We start from the raw sequence: 23,999 nt of genomic DNA on the forward strand, positions 1-23,999 counted from the left end.
TCCGCGGGCCAAACGGATATTCCGAGGACCCGAGCCCGTTTACCCACCCATAAAGAATACGACCCCACCCTGCAGAGTTGGATCTTATTCATCAGATTGTGTTTTCTCCTCCTTCACCTTCAACTCTCTCTTCTCTCTCACGCACAGGTATCTCTCTCAGTGCTACGAATATTCCCATCAGCGAAGTATCGAAGTTCTTTCATGTCTTTTGGCATAGCTTCGCTTGCATTCTTTGTTTTCGTTCTTCTGTTTGTTTATTCCATTTTAACTTTGAGATGTGTAGGTAAAAACAATGGCGGGAAAAGGAGGGAAGGGGCTTCTTGCAGCGAAAACCACGGCAGCCAACAAGGACAAAGACAAAGACAAGAAACGACCTATTTCTCGCTCATCTCGTGCAGGAATCCAGGTTTTTCCCCATTTTCCCTTTTCTCTGTTATTTAAAGTCTTCTACTTTCTCTATTTTCAATTTTGAAACCTTCGTCACTCTATTTCTTCCCTCTTTGTTTGCTTTTGTTTTGCCTTAAAGAACACAGGGTAGGGTTGACAGATGTGAAAATTTCTGTTTCACCCACATGCAATTTAACTCTTTTAAGTATGAACATGCTTATGTAACATTTTATACAAAAGGTTTAAGCACCATATATGTGTATACATTTGAAATATATATATATACTTTTTGTGTTTGTCAGACCATGGATTTGTTGCTTTAGATGCTTGGTGTGTGTCCTTTCTATGAGTGTATATGGTCTTATTTTTTGAGTGAATAATCTGTCCATTCTTGTTCACTCGTTCATACAGATACATAAGCTGCAACTTATTTTGATTTTTAAGTTTCAGGGTTAGATTTATCTGAAGTGTTCTTAAAAGTTTTATTTTTGGTACATTAAGTTATGTAAGTTTGTTACCTTTTACTGTAACAGATCTGAAAGTCATACTTAGTTGAAAATGTAATTTTTTCATACTAAGTGTGTGTACCCATGTGTGTTTTTATATATTTTTGTAACATGACTTTTATGTGTTTGGAAATATAGTTTCCTGTGGGTCGTATCCATAGACAGCTGAAACAAAGGGTCCAGGCCAATGGACGTGTTGGTGCCACTGCTGCAGTATACTTGGCTTCAATTCTTGAGTATCTGACTGCTGAGGTTCTTGAACTGGCTGGGAATGCAAGTAAGGATCTTAAGGTGAAGAGGATAACACCAAGGCATTTGCAGCTGGCTATCAGGGGAGATGAGGAGCTGGATACCCTTATCAAAGGGACCATTGCTGGTGGTGGTGTCATTCCTCACATTCACAAGTCCTTGATCAACAAAACCGTAAAGGATTAAGTCTTGTGGATCCTCCATGCATGTTACCCTGTACTGAAACTAGGATGTGTTTATTGTGAATTCATCACATTAGGTTAGTATTATTTCTTGAATAGTTTTAGAACTGAGGTGGTAGTGTGTAAATGTTTTGCCAGACAATGCTTTCTTTAACTGTTTTAGCTGTTCTGTGTTATTGCTTTAACCATGGTGGATTGCTGGACAATTTGCTTTTAGATACAATCTGTGATTTGATGTCTCTGTTGGCCGATTCACCCCTTTAGTTGTGTTTTAACAGTTGTTCTAGGATGGAAGAAAAGTGTTTAAGGATACGAAAGTTTTAATTGTGTTTTTTGAAATCATCTTCAAAATACGAAATCAAACTTGCTATTAGTGCATTAGACAAAACCAGGCAGCTACTTTTATACTGAAATAAAATAATATTTGTGAATGAATACTGCCTCCTGGTTATATTTGATTTTTCCATATACTTTAAAAAAAGATGGATTTGTTCTAAAAGTTCATGCAATTCTGTAATGGTATGGATAAGATGAGGATTGTTCTTATTTTTAGCAGAGGGACTTAGTAATTTGAAGTGAGTGGAATATTTTGACAGTCAGTGAATAAGAATGTTTTGATTCCATGTTTATGAAGAATCAGATTTATCTTTGTATATACTTTTCATCTCAAATATTTATCAATTTTCTTCTTTATTTTGTGATAAAGGAGTTCTAATTCTTTTTATTATAACTTGTTTTTACTATTTACTTTATCTTTTATTAGTATATTTCTTTATCTATTATATACTATATTATCACTTAATTATCATAGTTCTTTTTTTCAAAAAATAAGATTAACTATGATTTTAGTATTATTTTAGTAATGCATGAAATACAACTTTTAAAACCAATAACACTAATTTTTAGGTGACATGTCTAACTATCATGCCAAGTAAATTAAAAGGTTAAAACACAATGTTGATATGTGGCTAATGTGACTGACACATGCCAGTCACATATAATTTATTTATTTTTGTTCTTTTAATTTTTTATTTTATTTTAAAGAACGTATTTAATGTATTATTAAAATATAAAGATAAATTTTATATGAATCTTTTAAAAGAGACGAATTCCAAGTTGAGTAGCTAAATATGTCTTAATCGTACTTTTGCATTAATTATATCATATTGAGATACAATATTAGGTTAACAAATCATGCATATAACATTTTCGAGATAGGTTTACGAAATACAAAAAAAAAAAATGTTAAAGTATATAATAATATATAAAAATATTACAAATGAATAAATTGTATTTTAATGTTTCTTTATGTGGGAGGCTTAATTTTGTATAAGTGTTTATAAAATACTTTATTCAAATAAGATCTTAACAGTGAAAATAAAAATGGAAAAGAGTAAGAAGAGTACATGAGCGTGTTTGTAAAGTCTCAGATTATTTTATTTGTATTTCTTTATTTCATACAGGAGATTATTTAGGTAATGTTACGAGGAAAATATATTTAATTTTTGTTATCTTTTTTCTTCTCATTTTATTTTAAGATTCCGAAAGGTTTATATAGTTGGGTAAATTAAAAGTAATAAATTGTACAAATATTATGTACCAATGTGTAGTTTACGATAGTTATTTTTGTGTTATTTTGTCTTATGGTATAGATTTTTTAAACTGACTACTCACTATTATTAAGCCAAAGCTAAATTCCAACTTTATAATATTTTATTTATTATTTTTTATTTTTGACCTAAATTAAATTTTTTTACTGTATATTAATATGTCCTATTTTTCAACCCTAAGTATAAAAAGGAGTTTGTTGACGTTTAATTCAAAATAAAATACATTTTCGTCTAATTTTCTTCGACTACTGTAATAATAGGCCCCTACTAATGCTTATTTAAATATTGAGAGACAATGTCATTATTTAAGAAACATACATACTTAGTTATCATTTAATAAGATCTAAACAAAAAATATATGTATTACTCTCTACGTAAAATTGATTTTTTTTCCTAAAAATATCATATAAAATTCTGTGATATACTTTATTAATACATAAAATACGTTTTTAAAAAAAAAAGTTAATTTTAAGGATAAAGATACTTAGACAACATTTTTTGACAACATTTAAACATCATCATGTGTGTCATTGTGTGATTGGTTCATGGTAGTGTCATTGTATCATTTGGACCAATCACACAATGACATGTATGATTGATGTTCAAATGTTGTCAAAAAATGTTGTCTATGTATCATTATCCTTTTTTTAAAGTACACGTGACTAACATGTGTTAACTATGCCTCTCATATTTTAATAAGTTAACATGATCATTTACATAAAAGTTAACCTTATTAGTTTTGAAATATATATTTTGTACATTACTAAAGTATAGAGATGAATTTTATATGAATTTTGAGAATGGGATGAATTCCACTTTTGCGTATAAGTACAAAAGTTAAAAATATACGTAACCATTAACAATAGTGTTGATGACCATAATCCATCAGTAATAGATGACTGATAACATAATTTATATCGGTAATTTGGTCGTTTGTAAAATTTACTGAGATAAATTTATATAATCTTTCAATAATTACTAATGACATATGCTTCGTCACTAGGTTCATATTACTATAAAAGTTTGACTATCAAAAATAACTTTCAGTAATAATTGAATTACTGATGAATTTTTTTGTCAATAATTCTCTTATATGCAGTCGATGTCGAGATTTTTATTTCTCTACACCCAAGTAAAACCTACGAATAATATACATGATAGAAAATTAAAAAAAAATGATTATAAATTACTGAACTAATAATATTATGTAATGAAAACTCTTATATAATGAAAAATGTCACACAATAAAAACTCCTAATAATAAGAAAACTCATAATATATCTAAACTCCTAACAATGCAACTTCTAACAATGAAACTCCTATACATTGAAAACTTTTAATAATATTCTAGGAATGAAAACTCCTATGTAATGAAAACTACTAATAATGAAAACTTCTAATAATCTTCTAAGATTGAAAACTCCTAGCATTGAGGCACTTAAATACTACCACCTAAGACTTCAATATTACCTAAGATTTTGAGTGTGTTTAAGATTGATAGAGTACTCTTCTTGTTTGTGATTAGTGTATGATATTGTTCTAGTTTAAAATAAAGAAGCCAATTGATCTTAACAATGAAAACTTCTAACAATGAAAGAATTGAATATCTTAACATCTTTAATCGAATAAGAATGGCATACCAAGTTCACAGTATGTACTTGATTAAATGTTTTCCCCTTTTTTTCCAAATAAATGCAGTAATTTGCTTTTTGTAGAACTTAAATAAGTTCAATCTCACATTCTTCCAATAGAGTATGAAAAGAGTCACTTATGGTTTAAATCTTTAGTAGATTACCAACTATCAAAAGAGATTGTAAATCCCTATGTCCATAAATATCTTTTTGCAATGCCTGTTACATTTGCTTCCAAGCATGTGTTATGACTTTGAACTCACGTTGCAAACTCTCATTGTCCAACAACTAACGAGGGTAACAAGACGTTGTAAATCGATTACTTGGTTGAGAGTGCCACAAGAAATCTCTTGAGACTTGACTTGGATATGCCAATGGTGACACTTGTAAGCACTTTTGACAATCCTAAAATCTCACTCAAAGTTGATTTTTTGAAGGCTATATTAAGTGGACAACAAGCTCTAGGAAATTAGGAAGGAAGAATTTGCGGCAAATTTTGGAGAAATGGATGTTTTTTAGGAAGACCAGAAAAGGAAAGACTAAGCTTCTCGTGAAATCTAGAATAGAGGCAATGCCTATGAATCTTAAAATTTCAATATAATTTTCCCATTCAATTATTGGCAATTCTTGCATCTATCGGTAAACAACCATAACAACTTTATCGACAAAAAATTGGTCCATAATTACCTAACTCACTGTAGAAATTTTTGTCAATAGATGAAATATCAAAATCTGTCAATAATTTTTCTCAATAATTGCAATTACCAATGCATTTTTTCCTTCGATAAATTTTCGTTAGTAAAAACCTCTACAAATTGATTGCGAAGACTCTAATTATGAAGGTTTGAAAAAATCTCACAAATTAATTTACAAAGAATAAAAACCAAAACCTTCACAAATTGAAAAAAAAAAAACATTTACTAAATAACAAGTTTTTCTTTTTTTCTATTCTAAAAGTTTTAAAAAAAAAATTCATATGTAATGGTAAGAAGATACAAGAGAAACTACAAAGAAAATTATTCATTAAAATATCTTGTTTATAAATTAAAATGTATTTGTGGTTAATTATAAGTTTTTAAAAATTAATTTATACATAAGCTAACACTAGTGCAAAATATGTATTTTAAATCGCTCATTATACTTCAGTTTTACGAAAACCAAAACGTATTAAAATACGGTGGAAAACCTATAATTATCGAGACAATATATATATATATATATATATATATATATATATATGCCTCGGTTCCAACAGAATCGCTTTCTAAAGTAGTATACTCCCTTGGTTAACCAGAGGACCGAGGCAGAAAACGCTGCTAACCCACTGCAACTCAAGCTTTTGACTTGATAGATTTCTGGAGAGAGCTCTATTGCTTCGATTATCTAACGAACCGAAGCAAAAACCCCAACAAATTGACAACTTTCCCCCTGCAGAAAATACCTTTCAACTTTCGAGTGGGAATATGTATCGATTCTAAGGCACCCGATGCCTAAAGTTGGTCTATTGCCTCGGTTCTCTGACCAACCGAGACAGTATTTCCTGTTAGACACTAACATTCCCTCCTTATGAAAATTACAACTCCATTTTGTCTACATGTACTGCTTCGGTTGTAGACTAACCGATGCCATAGGGGGATATGCCTCGATTTACAACAGAATCGATGCCTATAAGTGAAGATATTTCGATTTTGAATTTTATTATGAGAGCTTTACACTTCGATTGTCTCTGTAACAGAGATGGTAACCTCTCTATTACCTCAGGTTTATACTTAACTGAGGTAATAGAGTATTTAAATTTACAAAACGGTGAAACAGAACCACTATTTCACTGTTCTTCTTCCTCGCGACTCTCTCGTTTCTCCTTCTCCCGTGCCCTTCTTCCTTGCACTCCGTCGCTGCACTCTGACACTGCACTCCGTCGTTGCATCGTTATCACTGCACTGCCTCGCCGCACGAGCCCACTCCACTGCTGGGCTTCGTCGTTTCCTCTATGACATTCATCCCTTCTCTTGGTGTCTTCTTCTCATGGTAAGTTTTTGAAAACTCCTCCATTTTTCTCTTTGTATATTGGATATGTATTGATGATAGTAGTAGTGATAGGAAAAATTATGTATGTAAATGTGTTTTTATTAATTGTCTTTGTGTTATAATTGGTTGAATTAGGTTTTATATAATTTGTGTATGTAAATTTTGAATTAGGTTTTATATAATTTTGAATAAAATGTGTTTGTATTAATTGGTTGAATTAGGTTTTATATAAATTTTGAATTAGGCTTTATATAATTTTTGAATTAGGTATTGTATAATTTTGAATTGTTTTTATTAGATTTGTTGATAATGTAAATGGGTTGATAATGCAAATTAGTGTATAAATTTGAATTAGGGATATAGAAATTAGGGAAACATAATTTTGAATGGTTAGGATTGAATTGGCTAATGCTGTAAATTTATGTATAATTTTGAATTAGAGTATAGAAATTAGGAATATAGAATTTAAGCAATATAATTTTGAATTGTTTGTGTTAAATTGGTTGATTTAATGATGAAATAAACTTTAAGGTTAAAAATCATGAAACTAACTAATGTGTTGTTTGTTTTTGTCTAGATATTATATTGTTATGGTGAGGCTTTATACGCGGACATTCTCGATAGTTGACCGGTTTTCACACTCTCAGGTTCTTATTCTTAAAATTTTCGTTTTTATATGAACTTGTTTTCTTCAATATATTGTTTGCTTGAAAATATTACATGTTGCATATGTAATTATTTGTTTGCTTGAATATATATTGTTGTTGGGAATTAGCCTTAGTTTCCCGTTTGAGATTCAATACAAAAATTATATACTATCTCTAGATTTTTTTGAAGAAATGTACCTTTTAAAAATGAATAAAGAGGAGATGGTGATATTAATTTACAAGTATTAAATCTTGAATTGTCCGATTGGACAGTTTAAGAAGAGTAATAACTTTTTCATAGTTTCTTAATGTATATAAATTTTAAAATACATGTCTTAAATTTCATGAAAATTTGCAGTTATGTTTTGTATTGATCTTCGGGTGCATATTCGATTGTGATTTATAATCACTTTCATTTTGTGTAACTTGAAGACCAATGCAAAATGCTGGCAAAACATGAAATTTTATATATGTTGTTTAAAATTTATATGTTTAATAAACTAAAAAAAATGAATCTTCTTGAATAGGATAGGGTCACACATTGAATACAAAAACGATCAAAGTGATCATTCAAAATTATTGAAATTGTGTGAACAATTTCAGTAAATATGCGTACGGATCGATAATGGATTAATTCACCACGTATCAGTGTCGAGTACAAGAGAGAGGTAGAAGAATTTATTGAGTTTGCACAACGTAATGCAAGTACAAGGGATGATGAAGTAAAGTTTAGATGTCTCTGTGTCAACTGTTTGAATGGGAGGAAGTTAAACGCAACCGATATTAGGAAACATCTTATCTGTGATGGTTTCGTACGAAGTTATACAACATGGTATGGATGGCCCTTAAGGTTTGGTATTTTAGTCCATACTTTGTTACATTTTGTACCATTGCAATGATGTTACTTAACATTTTATAATTATGATGATATATTGTAGTGTAATAGACAAACCTGGTCATATGAGTATGGTTATTACATCATGTATTGGATGATGACCACTATTCGTGCACATGTTACCAATGGATGGGAAACGGTAATATTTTGGTTTGAATTTTATTTTCTCTACAGTTTAGATTTCATATACACTAATTGAAATCATTGTGTTTTATGCAGAGTTCAATTTTACTACTTCAGTTCCAGAGAGGTCACTTAAACTTATCAGGAAAGCACTGTATAAATATCTAATTCAATTGTACAATAGTATGTAGTAGATATTAGGATATAGTAAGTTCTAAGTTTATGCTTCTAAGTTGATTTATGCTTTGTATATTATTATTAGTTTAACTTTGTATATTGTATTGATTTATGCTTCTAAGAAGTTGATTTATGATTACATTGAATGAATTTATGTTTTAATATAATTTTTATTAAAAATATATACTTATGGATTGTTCTGGATTGTTTTGGTTGTTAAATATATGTAGGTCTGTTTCTGCAGTTGGGAATGTTACAGAAATAAACATGTTCTTAATAAAAACAGGGGAATACGCCTCGGTTGTGACAATAACCGAGGTAGAAAGTCCTCTATCGCATTGGTTCAAGCCACAACCGAGGCAGAAAGTCTGGCGAAAAAGCAAAAAATAAAAAATACAAACATTCTATTGCCTCGATTCAGGTCCCAACCGAGGTAGTAGAGTTCAAATACTACTTTGGCTCAAAAGGAACTGAGGCATAAAGTCATTCGAAAAAAAAACACTTTACTGTCTCAGTTCAGGTCCCAACCGAGACAGTAAAATTCGAGATACTGCCTCGGTTCAACCAAGGCATAAAGTCATTCGAATAAAAACAAAACAAAAACCCTACTGATTCAGTTACCTTTGAATTGAGACAAAATCGTACCCCTTTTTGACTCGATTATGAACCGAGGTATAAAGGGGTAGGCTTTTTTTCCCGTCTGTATATGCTTCAGTTTAGGAACCGCTTCCTATAGGTGAAAATAACTTGTTGTTTCCCCTTATTACACTAGTGTAATACTTTTTAGTTATAATATTTTTTTTAATTTTCTTTTGTTTTTGGAGTAATATATCGTATCATATTTCATATGTAAAATTAAATATGAAAAGTATCTTCCGTAAATATTTGAACCAGAATGGCTTGTGAATAAAGATGCATAAACACCTGTGCTTTTTCACACGTTCAGAGGAAGAGAGATATACAAACATGATATATACAGTACTAGAAAAATACTAACGCATTTTTCCCTATGAAGAAAATTCAGCGCGAAATACATGTGACTTTTCATAGGGAATATTTTTAATAGTAAATGCTTATAGAAATTACCTATAAAATAAAAAAAGTCAAAATTTGATTAGAAAGAGACGTGTAAAAAAAGGAACAAAATAATATAAACATCCACCCAAGACCTTTGTTTTTTTTTTTTTTTTTAACTAAAATGTCTTGGGCTAAATATTAAATAGTAAAACAATATATTATAAGTGAAGTAAGATATAAATTCCCATATATCATCATTGGTTTCAGTAATTGCGTGTAAGAAACATACACGATGCCACTATCCCCTGATCAGGAGCATAACCTTTGTGTGAAGATGCTTTTCATGCATTATTTATTTGCGTTTTCTTTCATTATATAACCTCCATTTCCACCCTCTCTCTTTCTAACACTCACAAATGGAAGCAAAATTGGTTGCACAGTGCAAGATTCCAACCCTAACTCTACCTCATTGGAAACCAAAATACCCTTGTGTGGTTGCACAAACAAGAAAAGCTAATGTGTACAAAGATTCCTTTTTTGATAACATAGCCATAAACCACATCTCAAAATGCCTTCAAGAGGCAACAGGTTCATCAATTCATACCCTTCAAGGACTTTCTAATATTCTTTCATTTTTCATCTTCTTCTTCTTCTTCTTCATTCTATATATGTACATGCAGGACTCAGAAACAGTAAGAGTGGGTATGAGAGCCTACTAGAGGCAGCTACCATGGCTTCACAGAATTTTAGTTCCATTCAACAGCGTCAACTTGTCACTCAAGCACTTCATAGAGCTTTCCCCAAGCCAATTTTTTTATTGGTCAGCTCTTTATCTTTATCTCTTCTTCATTCCAAACAAAAGTAACTATTTTAACATTGCTTCTTAACTATATTTTGGTTTTAGTTTTCACCTTTTTCAGTTTCATGTTCCTATTTTTCTTTACTTTACAACAAAGGGATTTTGTGAGATATAGTCTTTTCCTTCTCACATGGTTGGTGTCTTTCACTGTGACACTTCCCACTTACTTTTGCTTGACATGATGGAACTGAAGGAGAATGAAACAGCGTACATTCGACAACCAAGGACCGTACTTCACTTCACTTCTCCTTCTTCCAATTCCACAATACATCATGCTATTAACTATTTACCTAACTCTTCTTTAATCTCTTACACCACTCAAAGATTAATATTTTTATTTTACTAAATTCACATAACTATATGTTTTTCAACCACTTCCTATACTCTATTAAATTTTAAGCTTATTTTTATTTGGATTCACTATATATATATAGAATTATAAGCAATGACTAAGAGGTTTTATGCATGAGGAACACAGATAAAGAAAGTGTTACCACCGTCTAAATTCACGAGGACATTGTTTGCCATCTTCACCACTTTGTTCTTTGCATGGCTAGTGGGCCCCTCCGAGGTAAGCAACCCAACACTTCATATATATATATATATATATATATATATATATATATATATGATAAACACTTGTTACATGCCATATAATTGATCAACATTACATTCTAATTTATAACATAAAATTTTTTTTGGAGAATAGCAATGCAAAATGTGTTTCATCTCCCACTAAGTATCATAATTTCATAAATAAAATCTTGTTATATATGGTTTTTTATATTACTTATTAAAGAAGTTAACTACTGATTTATGAAAACTTGGATTATGTAATAATATAAAAAAATTACATTATCAATACATATTAGTTGTAGTAAAAAAATAGAATTTTTAACTCACATTACGTTTCGGTTCTAGAAAAGCCGAACGCGGTGGCAGTTTCATAATTCTCAAAAAACTATATGTCTCAGTTGTCAAGCAATTGATGTTAAAAGTGGACTTTAAGCCTAACTCAACCCCACAAAACTGGCTTGTAAGGTGAGGATTGCACCTCACTTATATATTATAAATTGGCCTTATCTCTAGTCAATGTGGGACTTCCAACACACCCCCTTCACGTCGAGGTATAGACATCTCGTGCGTGATAGTAGAAATTGGGTGGTCCGATAACGGCCCGATAGAGGGTGGAACAACATGCCCAACGACAACAGAAATCGCTAGGATGGGCTTTAATCATGGCTCTGATACCATGTTAGAAGTGGACTTTAAGCCTAACTCAACCCCACAAAATCGGCTTGTAAGGTGAGGATTGCACCTCACTTATATATTATAAATTGGCCTTATCTCTAGTCAATATGGGACTTCCAACAATTGATGCCTAAAGACCATATTGCCTCGGTTGACAGGGTGAATCGAGGCATAAATCCCAATGATATTACACCTAAGTAAGACCTTTCAACTGGTACCTTTTTGGTGGCAGAGATATTGCTTCGATTGGCAGGATGAACCAAGACATATAAGCCTACACAAAGAAATTAAGTCAGACATAGCATCTGACACCTTTCTAATAAGCAGCTAGCGAGCCTCTTGGGCTTGGACCGTGGGAAGAGGTTGGCTAGGGAAGCACCTCTCCTCTTCTTTTTCTCGTGAACAAGATCAACGACGATGTTGCGATGGCGGTGAGAGAGCAACGACAATACTACGATGGTAGTGAGAGCGCAACAACGGTGTGACAAGGGTGTAGCCGATGGAGCAGCAATGGCGCAACTCAGGGACGCGTTCTTCCTTTCATTTTCGTTGGGCTTGGCGGAGTTTCGTGAGATCGGGAGGAAACTCTTTTCTCATGGCACGACGAGGACGTGGCGGCTGTGTCATGGTGGTTGTTAGGTGCTAGATCTGCGTTTCACGACATTTCCTTCTCGACGACGAAGTGCTCCAGTGTCTTTACAGTCAAGTGGAATCGCGTTTACGACCTTGAGGTGTTGTCGAGTTAGGGTTTTTGGTCTCGGCGTTGAGTTTCTCTTCCTTGAGTTTTTGGTTCTATTTCTCTGCAAGTGGATGGGGAAATGGATAGTGTTCTACTTCGTGATCCACTGAGTTGGGAATTTTCATGTGTCTCGATGTTCATTTTTAGGTTGATGTTTGTGGTTTGGATTCACCTCTTGAATTGGGGTTCTGCTTCTTAGTTTTTTATGCGGCTTTTGATTGCTCGTTGGGAAAGGTCTTGGGGTGGATGGTGATGATTAGGGTTGACAATCTGGGTTGTTAGTGTAGGTTGGAGTTTTCCTGGAAAGAAATTATGGTTGAGCGAAAACAAACATTGTCAATGGGTTGTTGCTAAGAGGCTCGTGGTTTGGACCTTTTTGGGTTTGTGAGATTAAAATTGGTTGGTCTGTGTAGAAAGGTGTTAGACGCTACATCTGTGAGATTAAAAAAATTAAAAACACTGTACTGCGTCGGTTGCCTGTGAATCGAGACAAAATCCAAACCATATTGCCTTGGTTCAGAACTGAAACAAAAAGTCTACCTTTTTTGCCTTGTCTGTATATGCCTCGGTTGTGGAACCGCTGCCTATAAGCGAAAATAACCACTATCGTATTCCTTGACTGCACTAGTATCAAACTACGTTTAAAAAAGAAGAAGTGAACTTAGATAACTAATTTTAAGCCTTAAAAAAAACATGACAATGTAAAATCTGGAAGTGATTATAACCATGCAATATACAGTGTAGTAAAGCAATCATTTCCCAGTTTTTGCATACATAAATATGCATGCAGGTAACATATCCTTTTATTTTGTATTATAATGTGTATTTTATGTTGGACATGAATCTATAAAGACTAGATGTACTAGTTTCACCATGTGATGTGAAGGTGAGAGAATCGGACATGGACGAGGGGAGAAGAGAAAAAAATGTAGTTCACATAAAAAAGTGCAGGTCGGTTTAGCTTCAATTATATATTTTGAACTTTTATCTTCTGCCAATAACTACAATACCAACATAAAACATGCCAAAGAGTCTAATATTACAAGTCTTTTAATATTAATTATCAATTCCTAACAAGTTTTTATGTTTTTTTTTATATTACTAATTTTAGTCATGTTATATACTACTATATTAAATGAAAAAAGAGAGTATATTTTATGATAACAAATAAACAAAATATATTATTTAAGAGTGAATATTGAAGTTTTACAATTAATATAATAGTCATTATATATGTGCAGATTTTTAGAGGAGGCAAATTGTGTAGGGATGTGTATCAATCTTTGCAAACTACCAACTCAATCATTCATCAAGGATTCTCTGGGTATGTCAGTCAACATGGTCCCTAGTAAGTATCTCAAACTATATATTTATGAGTTATATTTAAAGTATGATAATTATAACAATACAATGCAATAAGTCAAATTGATAAATTTTCAAGATTATTTCATAATTATTCCAAATTATGTGGGACAAAGTTGATGATGCTTGTGTTTAGACAAAATAGGTCAAATGTAAGTTGAGTTAAGTTAGTCATAGCTCAAGTTAATTAAGTTCAAGTCCACGTTAAGTTGTATAGTCTTAATTTCATTTTGAGTTTAATGGATCCAAGTGTATGTCAAACTAAGTTGACTTAGGATAACTAAATAAGTTTGATCCAACTTAAGTCCATGTTAGGTTAAGTGAATTTAAACCCAAATCAAACTACATAGACCAAAGTTCATTTGAAGTTTAGTCAATAAAGAGGCTTAAATCATACTTGCGTTAGATCATGATGGTTGAACCTATATATTGAGTCAACCCCATTTCAAAGTAAGTTGGATCAATGCCACATAAGGCCAAATTGAATTGATCACGTTGAGCCTAGGTGTGATCGTGTTGGTCTAGACCCATAACAAGTTCAGTAAGGTTAAGTTATTTCAAGGTAGGATACACCAAGTCAATTAAAGCTTATATTGGATTGAGACGAATAGAATTGATGCAATGTTGCATAGGGTCAAGCCCCATATTAAGCTTAGTTAGGTTGATCTAATGTCAAACTGAGTTAGGTTGAGACCTAAGTTAGGACAAATTAAATATTGCATAAATAAAGTGAGTTACAATTAATTTAGATCAAATCAAGTTAAAACAATTGAGATAGATCATGTCAAGTTAACTGTCGAGTCCAACCTATATGATGGTGGGTTAGGCTCATTCACGTTGCTCCTATGTTAGGTTGAGTTGGGTTGATATAATATTGTTTAAGTTGGTTCGTCGGTCCAAATTGAGTTGGATCTATGTTAGATAAACTCAAGTTGGGCCGAAGATAAGTAGAGCCAAAATCATGTGAGTCATATATCATGTTGACCTAAGTGATGTAAGGTTAGGTTGGATTGAACTTAAGTCAGGATAGGTCAACTTAGGCTCACACAATTTAGGTTGGGGTCATACTCAAGTTCGGTTGAACTAGGTCAAATTACGCTCATATCAAACTTCAATTGAGTCAAGTCAAACTTGAGTGAATATGGATTGGACTAGATTGAAGTCGCGTAAATTAGATTAACATAGGTCAAGATGGATGAAACCAGATCAATCCAAAGTTAAGTTTGATGCAAACAAATAATGTTCAAGTTAAACTAGGTCTAATAAGACTAAATTAAGTAGAATCTATTTGATTAAGTCCACAAAAGTTGTTCAAATTTAAATTTAAATATACTTTATAAAAATTTAATCTAAATTATTGTAATTGATAAACTTAGTTTAATTTGAATTTATAATTAATTAAAGAATTCCAAATTAATTTAGTTTAGTTAAAATAGATCCAAATTTTAGATCAATTTATTTTATTATGTTTTTTATTAGAAAAAAATATTAATTTTATATACAACAAACCCAAGTGGTGTCTCAATCTATATATAAATCAAAACAGAAACAACAATAAAGGTCGAACCCTTCCCATTTAAGATAACGACATATTTTCCATTTAAGTGAAAAAAAAAAAAAAAAAGCATCACACTTGGCACACATTACAAACTATAGAAACATAGTTTCTATTTGGAACAATCATACAAAACATATGCAACATCCAACCCCTATGAGAGTTGCCTTTCTTTACCAGCATCTACCTCAACTTCTGCTTCCAATTAATAACCATTATGAGGACTCCTTTATTTCTTTATCTGATTTGTGTATTCCATCCCTATGTTGCACTTGCTTGTATTTTGTCTTAAAATTCAACTTAAAATCTAACTACACTCTTTTCGTTTAATTTTTGTTTATTCAATTAATTGGAATAATAAAAATTAAACTAGGTTTAAGATTATCTAGAACTCATTTCATGCTGTTTGATGCAAACTTCCAGAATAATAAAAATTTAAAAAGTATGACATTTCTAATTAAAAACACGTTAGAAATGCTATGTTTTTAAGACCGTGAATTTATTTCTTGGTTTTAAGAGGGAAAAAAAATGAAAATGCAAGAAGTTCCATAAGTGGGAAACGCATTTAACCCAAAATCTATAACTAAGTGGAAAAGTCTCATCAATTCAACAAAAGGGTCCCATTCATGTCACTAAGAATGCCACATTGCTAAATTTAAAGGTTCATGCACACTCATTTGCATGTTTTTCATTAAGAAATTAGCACCAAATCATGCCACTAAAAATAGTTGTAATTCTAGAAAAAAGTCGTTGCAAGTGGTTTGATTCTCAGATCATTTATGTAATCAAGAATTAGAATAAAGTTTTTCACTTATATACTAATTCTAACAACCATATCATATCATATTTTAAGATGGATCTACCACGCACTTTTTTGTATCTAGAACTCTAGACATAACATCGTATTTCTGATGAACCCACCACAAAAAATGAGTTCAGTTCACCAAAAGCGTTGAAAAATACGTCATAAGGACAGAATCTGCATTGTGCACCAGTCAATTCTGCATAAACAAATGAGAACATTCTTACAAGTACATGAATACATGATTGACTAAATCTATTTAATAAACTTATTAAATGAATATATATTCATATTCATACGTTGTGTTTATCTTATGATTCACAGATTTTGATGACATGAGTTGTGAGATGATATTTGGCCAGGAACCACCAGAATCAACAAATGATCCTGCACTCAAGCAACCCTGTTATAAACTATGTAACATATTTATAATGAGAGTTCTTATTCTTAGATTCATTCACACGACAACTCTTATTAGGAACTAAAAAACTAGGAAAAATTGAAAAATGAACAAAGAAATGTTTAAACCAACTCGTACTGAATTAAGAGGTTAGCAAGGATTTGATTAAGTGAATAAAACTAAGAGGGTGGTTTAATTAAGAAGCTCAAAATGATTAGAAATGTAAACTGATATTGTTTATTATGCAGGCAAGGCGAAAAAGAACCATGGAACAAATTGCCTTGTTAATGCAGCAGGCGAGAAAAGCAGCAGGCGAGAAAAGGGTAATTTCCAAAAAAACTAAACTATGGTAGTTGAATGAATTTAATCTGTTTCTTATAAGATCATGTTAACTTGTTCATCTGCAATTCTAGCAGTAGAAAAGAGAGAGATATGAGTGTACCCATTTGCCACATTTGAGCATGAATTATTAGGAAGAATGAAAGTAGATTGATGCATGAAAGTTGAGAAGAGTGTTGAGAAAATCTTTCGATAAAGATAAAAATAAAATCTCCTTAACTTATTATAAAATAATATTTTACCTAGATAAATAGAAAATCATAACTACTCATTTTTATTTTATCTTTATCAAATCAAACCAAATATCATTTGATTTAAAACTAATAAAATAATAAATTTCTAAAATTTAACTTTATCCTGAGAGTTGAAAAACGGTTAAATTTGCATTGGTTTTTAATAGTGGGATTAAATTTTTGAAAGTGAAGGCTTAGAATATTGTTATGCATGTATGTGGTGATGATTGAATAGGGAAATGACATGAGAGGTGACATTTGGTTCTTGTGTTCTAAAACGAAACTAGTTTTGATTGTAGGGTTTGAGGTAAGCAAGGAAGGCCCAGATGAGAAAGCATGAGAGTGGTGCAGTGCACTTTAAGCGAATAACATCTCATCTGAATATTAATATAATGACAGATAATAAGTGTGTTGCATCAGAGTGATGGAATTGGCATCTATATAATAAGATCATACTGTGATGGACATTTCCATATGCAAAGTGGGAGTACATGACCTAACTCACACACACACACCCTCTAATAGTTTCCTAGATTGTCCAGCTAATCACTGTTACTTTTTCAGCTCACCAATTGCGGTTTTTAAGTTCATACAAACTGCAATTTTCATCTTCTTTTTAATTATAGTAATGATTGCAATTTTTATATTTTTAAAAAAATCAAGTTCCTTTCAATAAATATAGTAAATATTGGGATAAAAAAGTTATCAAGTCTTATTTTTTTAATAATTCTAGTCTTAAGAAATCTATCATGTTTAATTTGTGTTTATGTTGATTATGTAATTGGTATATTTTAATTGGTTAAATTAGTTTTTAAGTTGAGTTTTCAATTAGTTGAAATTAGTATAAGCATAATTAAACTTGTCTGGATGATCTTAATTCTCCCTAGTACTAATCTAATATGATTAAGATCAAGTTTTATCTTTTAAACATCAATTACTACTAATTAAGGACCCAATTTCGGTTTTACCAATTCTAATAAGTTTTGAGTCAGTTTTATGATCCTAACAAGTCACAATTGACTTGTCTAACAAATAAAAACCTCAGCTCCCCTTATCTGGAGTGTTGGACAGTTAAGCTCACAACTTGATTCTACCGTGTCCTTTCCGAAGAAGAATCTAAATAGTGCCCTACAAACCACCCAGTGGTGATAGAACAACTCTTAAAACTATAACAATACAAGGAATGAAAAAAAGAACGTACAAGGCACATGCAAAGGCAGAATCACATACTCTAAGTTCAAGAACAGCAGGAGAAAGAGGGAAGAGAAGACAGAACTCAAAGTGAAGAACTCTGTTTTTAGAGAGAGAAAGGTTTAAGTTAAAGTGAACCAGACTTTAGGAGAACTCCTTCTAAGATCATAGTATCTTTAACCTAACAGGACTGACTGTCTCCACATAAGAGCCAATGATCTTATATTTTTCTGACCCTTACAATGATCAGTAATGATAAACCCAATTTATCAACAAATTTTACTTTTACTCATTGTAAGATGAGTTCTTTCAATGAAAATTAAATTATAGAAAATTAAAATTCAGAAGTGATCTACTAAAATTCCAACTCATTCACCTCTAACAAAAAAGAAATACATAAAAATTACCTTAACATAACCTAACAATAACTCAGAACAATAACAATTAACAAAATAAGTCAAAAGAAATAAGTATATATATATATATATATATATATATATATATATATATATAAAGTAATTATTAATTATTTTATATAGAAGTTATATGTTATTAATTTTTCATTTTGTTATTTTAGTGTAATAAGTATAATAGTTCTTTCGAATGTGTGTTATGTCATGCATTGGATGAAAACTATCATTACAACATGAATCATTGAAAACTGAATAGAGATGTAAACACTTGTAACTTGTTCATACATTGTATGGTTTGAAGAACTCTATGCACGATAACATTGTATCATTATTTTAGGACTTTAGTGATACCTCCCCAGTATAAAAAACGACATGTTGGAAATAAAAAGAGTATAGAGAAGTTATCTCTTCAAACATTTAAAAGAAGAAGATTTGATTTTGACTAGTTTTTCTTTTTTGAATTTAGTTAATTTTTTTTATTCATTATATGTTTATTTTGACTTTGTTAAATGTACTATAAACTTTGTGTGAAAATTATATATATGTTGTTTTGAAAAATTTTATGGTTTTCAAGTTTTGGTTTCATGCCAAAACAAACTAAATTAAAAAAAAAAACTGCAAAATTTACATATGTTAATATTATAACATATGTAAACTTTGGCACTAAAATGGGAGAAATATAGGTCATAATTTATGTCTAACTCTTAATGTAAAAGTACTAACAGTAAAACAAACTCTAAAACTAAATAAAATACTCTCACAAAAAATAAAATTTAAGCTAAGGATAACTTCATAGTGTGAATGATTTAGACAAAATATATCATAACCCGCAAAGAACAATTCAATAATATAAGACTTGGAAAATGTTTGTTGCATGTGTTCTTCAACTTTAATTTGATCTTTTCTATAGTTTTCTTCAACGTTTGCATGATTCATTGTAAGTTTCAATGCGTGTTTTCATCCTTATAGGCTTGGATGCTTGAATAGGAAAGATAAGATTCATTAAAAAATATGGCTTACATCTTTACAAGAAAAAATGATATTACTTCCCACAAAAATTCGTAGATAACATACAAAATTTGTAGTTAAAAGTGATTGATCTACGAAGATTCATTAGTGGTAATTAATGTTACTAACATATCAAATTTGTAGATACTCGTAGATAAAAATGCATATTGATATATTCGTAAGTAATTACATACTGAAATATGTAATTATGGGCATATTGAAATTGAAGAACCAGGTTCAAAATCATTATTGCAATAATACAAATGTAGAAAATTTATAATATATAATTAAGAGTATCCTTCAAAACAATAATTAAACATACAATGTTCATATGTAATGTTAACAGTGTCAAAAATCCATACATTATAAAATCTTACTATCTGATGATATCTAAAAAAATTTTCTGACATAGTGATAATTATGTCTAAAAATTTTCTAACGCTAATATTCAATATAAGTAAGTAAGAAAAGCATTAAGCAAAAAGATATTAATTTGTGGCTCAAAAGTACAAAAAGTAATTATATATATATATATATATATATATATATATATATATATATATATNATATATATATATATGATTATGAAAAAAAAAGAAAAACAAAACAATTACAAAAAAAAAGTATAATTATTCTAAACCCAAATTGGGATTTATCCACTAAATTGAATTGTAGAAGTCTTGTAATCTCTCATGTAATATAAATTGAAATGTCACAACCAATCCTGATTCATCCGGTTCCTTTCTCTCATCACAAGGTAAGTTCACTTATATTTTTGTCAAAAAAGGTGTCCTTACTCCCAAATTCTTTATAGGAACTTCCTTCACTTTCACCACTTAGGCTCTATTGCTATATGAGTTTTGTTAGAGGTGTGTGAACTTTAGAATAAGGATACCTAATCAATGAATAACACTATAATAACTATTATAATGTTCCTCTTTAGGAGTAAAATCATTGCATAATAATCACAATACTATCAATTCATCTTGTAACTTTATCTTAATATCACTCTCTTAAAACAATTTCCATTTTCTTAGTATAACAATTCACAATAAGTTTTTCACATTTTAATCCACATATCAGCTTTAGATTTAACAAGCTCGCTTAGCGAGTTCACTTACTTGCCTAATGAGCTTCCCCCTTAAAAAGTACTCACTTACACTATGTTCGCATGCGTGGATTTACTGTATGCAAGAATCAGCAAAGATTGATTTGCGCTGATTCACTGCGTTCGCATGTGCTGATTTGCGAAGATGGAAAAGCAGAGAAAAGGAAAGATTTGTGAAATTGTACCTTTTTTAGCATCTCGCAACTTTGGTAAGATTTGCGATGATCTATAGGGAAAAGTCTTGTATACCCCTGCGCTATTTCTATAATTCCACGACTATTTTAAATCCATGAACAATGTACATTAACGAGAATATAACACAGTGTAACTTATTCGATTCTTTTTCATACTCGATTCCAAAACTAACCACTGTGCTTTCACGAGTGATATCACTGTCGCTGCCGAGCCCATGTGAGGAGTTTGCCATGTGCCTCACCATGCTTTTGAAGGGAAGCAAATGGCTGGGTGAAGATGAAGCATGTGGCTGAAGAGGAAGAAGGAAGCTCCGTGTATTCGGTTACACAGTCGTTGTATCCGGTTATGCGAGGGTGCTTCTTCACCACTTCTTGTTGTTCTTCTTCACAAACCCTGCGCACGAAGGTGACGGAGGTGGAGGATGGTGTGGAGGGTGGACGATCTTCTTCTTCACAGACCCTCCGCATGAAGGTGACGGAGGTGGAGGATGGTGAAGGATGGACGATGCATGGGATGCAGGGTGAACCATGCAGTACGCGTGACGAAATGAAATTTGTATTCGGTTACATGATGGTTGTATCCGGTTACGGTGAAGCACGTGAATGTGAAGGATGTTATATTCGGTTACTTGGATGTTGTATTTGGTTACTTGGTTTCCAGTTCTTCTTCTTCTTCTTCCCTCCGACCTGCTGCTGCCCGCTTTCTCATTGTGGGCCGAGTGTTAATTGCAAAGTTGCTGAACGTGGAGGATGCAGACTGGATGCATGCAGAGTGAACCATCATGCAGTGCGCGTGACGAAGGTGAGGATGCATAGCATGCAGTAGTCTAACCCTTTCTTATGTTTGTGTTTCAGGTGAAGGAGTTGTGCGTTAACTCTGGGAGTTGGATGGTCTCTTATTTCAGCTGTGAAGGAGTTGGTGCGTTAACTGTCCGCTGTCCATCGTGGTTTGAAGACCAGCATCAGGTGCATCAGGTTCATTACATTTGAAAACCTATTGCTTGAATGACTTGGGGTTTTGAAAATTGAACTAAGTTATTAAAAACTCATTTTGTGGAATTTTATTTTGTCTGTAGTAAATGTATACAACTTGACAAAACTTGATTCACCTCTTGGTGANGTTTTCATANAATAAAGAATAGAATGCAATTTATAAACTCAAATAAAGAATACTTGGTGATGTACTTAAAACAGACAAAAATAAGTAACTCATTAACTACCTAAACTCCAATGGATAATACATTCTTTACGGCTAATTGTTGGTTAATATATTTAAGTTAATAAGAAACCGAACAGTGAAAGCACAGACAGAGAAACCGATAGCAAACCTGGAGATTTATTGGTGGTTGAAGACCAATTTCATTTCGTGTTGATAAAAGAAATTGAAAATTGCAAGATTTGTTATATATGTACATGCATCATAAGCTTTTTATATATTAGTTAAATGTAAAGTGAGATTTAGTTTGCATAACAATCTCGTACAAAACTTTTGAAACGAATGTAGCATTTTTTTACAGTTAATGTATTTTAAGGGATGTGAAACAAATCAGATTTTTAAATAAAATTGAGAATTATAAATTCAAAGTTTAATATGTTATCAGTTCATAAATTGAAAAAAAAAATATCAAAATCTTACGTTGAAACAGAGAAAGTATTACTCAAATAAAAGGAATCGTTTATGTCAAAATCTATTTTAATTAACGTTATTATAAAATAGGAGACTATTGGATGAAGGGAACAAGTTGCAGTGTTATGGTATAAAGGAGACAAAAGTTTTGAAAGACTTTTTAAAAGCTTAAAAATTAAAAATATATTTAAATTAATTTTAATGTAGATTTCTAAACAATATAAGAGCACGGGAAGGTTGAGGTTAAAAAGCTAAACATATTCTAGTAAACACTTTCACAATGTCTTAAATGCTATCATAAGTTTGGAATCTGAATTTCTAATTCAATCTTGAGAAAATGAGGTTCATCCATATATTCTCAGGAATTTGACTTATGTGTTTGAAAACTTACATTACCTATTTTTGAATGTTATTATCTTTTACATCGGTTTTCATACTTTTATACTTTTGGTCAACTTAATCAAATGCAAATCAGATAGATTCTCGAATCATAGATGAACTGCAACAAATAATTAATAAAGGAAGAAGACTATATGCTGCTCTTGAACGACAACACCAGGCCCTCGAGCATCGAAATTCCCTGTTAAATGCTAGGATTCAATCAACTAATCCAACTACAGAAGAAATTGAAAACTTATTACAGTCTATGAACATTGAAGATCAGAATTTATTGAGACAGTGCTTCGATTTTTTATCTTCACATCCATCCCATACAAGACGTCTAATAGGAATGTCGCAACAATATCGTTTGAATGCATTGCAACGATACCTCACTGAAGCAAGGTCATCATGAACTATTAATAATATATTTGTATGTTATTATGTTGGGACTTTTTTTTAGGTCATGTAATATTATAACTCCGTTTAATTATATGTTTGTTTAAAATTAATGAATCTCACTTTCGTAGACAAATAAATTGGTAGTATTCGGTAAGAAATTATATTACAAACAAAAGCTACATTTAAAAATAAATTCATTTTACTACATTATAATTTTTTTAATAATTAAAAATTAATTTCAATTATTATTAAAAAATTCCCTCTCTTTATAAATATTTTTTACATTTAAATATAACATTAAAAAATAATATTTTATATTACTTTAATAACTAGGGACATTTTGGTAATCTTTAATTTTTACCAATTAAACTAATTTTTTAAATCTGTCACATCAATCAAATCCTACACTAATTCTCACAAACTTTATCCTCAAATCCACTCTCAATTACCCACAAATCCACTCAAAAAAACAACAAAAAAATTACCCTCAAATCCACTCAAATTCATTCAAATCATCTCCCCCAGATCATCTCCCTCAAATCTATCCAAAGGAACAAAGCATTAGTGACTAGATGTCTCACTCAATGAGTCAAGCATCGAAACAAAATACAAAATGTTCAGTGAGAGCAGATTCACCTATGACCCCTCCTTCCCTAACTATCTTCCAAATTCAACTTTTCCTTTTG

The 23,999-nt window shown here is 31.2% G+C and overlaps 2 protein-coding genes across 3 annotated transcripts; both read left to right on the top strand.

Moving 5' to 3' along the window:
* The first annotated feature begins 40 nt into the window (after positions 1-40).
* LOC106770770 (histone H2A variant 1) lies at positions 41-1,579 on the top strand. Of its 2 annotated transcripts, none has more exons than XM_014656568.2 (3): positions 41-147; positions 284-406; positions 1,032-1,565. In XM_014656568.2, exons 2-3 carry the CDS (start codon positions 293-295, stop codon positions 1,326-1,328), a joined length of 411 nt encoding a protein of 136 aa, XP_014512054.1. In that variant the 5' UTR covers positions 41-147; positions 284-292; the 3' UTR covers positions 1,329-1,565. The 2 variants fall into 2 exon arrangements, with proteins under 2 accessions (XP_014512054.1, XP_014512055.1); XM_014656569.2 differs by having other exon boundaries at positions 106-185; positions 1,032-1,579.
* Positions 1,580-9,868: 8,289 nt separating this feature from the next.
* Positions 9,869-17,332, top strand: LOC106770415 (beta-carotene isomerase D27, chloroplastic). The gene is made up of 8 exons (XM_014656227.1): positions 9,869-10,040; positions 10,133-10,272; positions 10,790-10,882; positions 13,188-13,252; positions 13,543-13,649; positions 16,345-16,437; positions 16,669-16,743; positions 17,292-17,332. Exons 1-8 carry the CDS (start codon positions 9,869-9,871, stop codon positions 17,330-17,332), a joined length of 786 nt encoding a protein of 261 aa, XP_014511713.1.
* Positions 17,333-23,999: the final 6,667 nt, after the last annotated feature.

The sequence above is a fragment of the Vigna radiata genome, chromosome 8 (assembly GCF_000741045.1).
Source record: "Vigna radiata var. radiata cultivar VC1973A chromosome 8, Vradiata_ver6, whole genome shotgun sequence".
NCBI classification, from domain to species: Eukaryota; Viridiplantae; Streptophyta; class Magnoliopsida; order Fabales; family Fabaceae; genus Vigna; species Vigna radiata.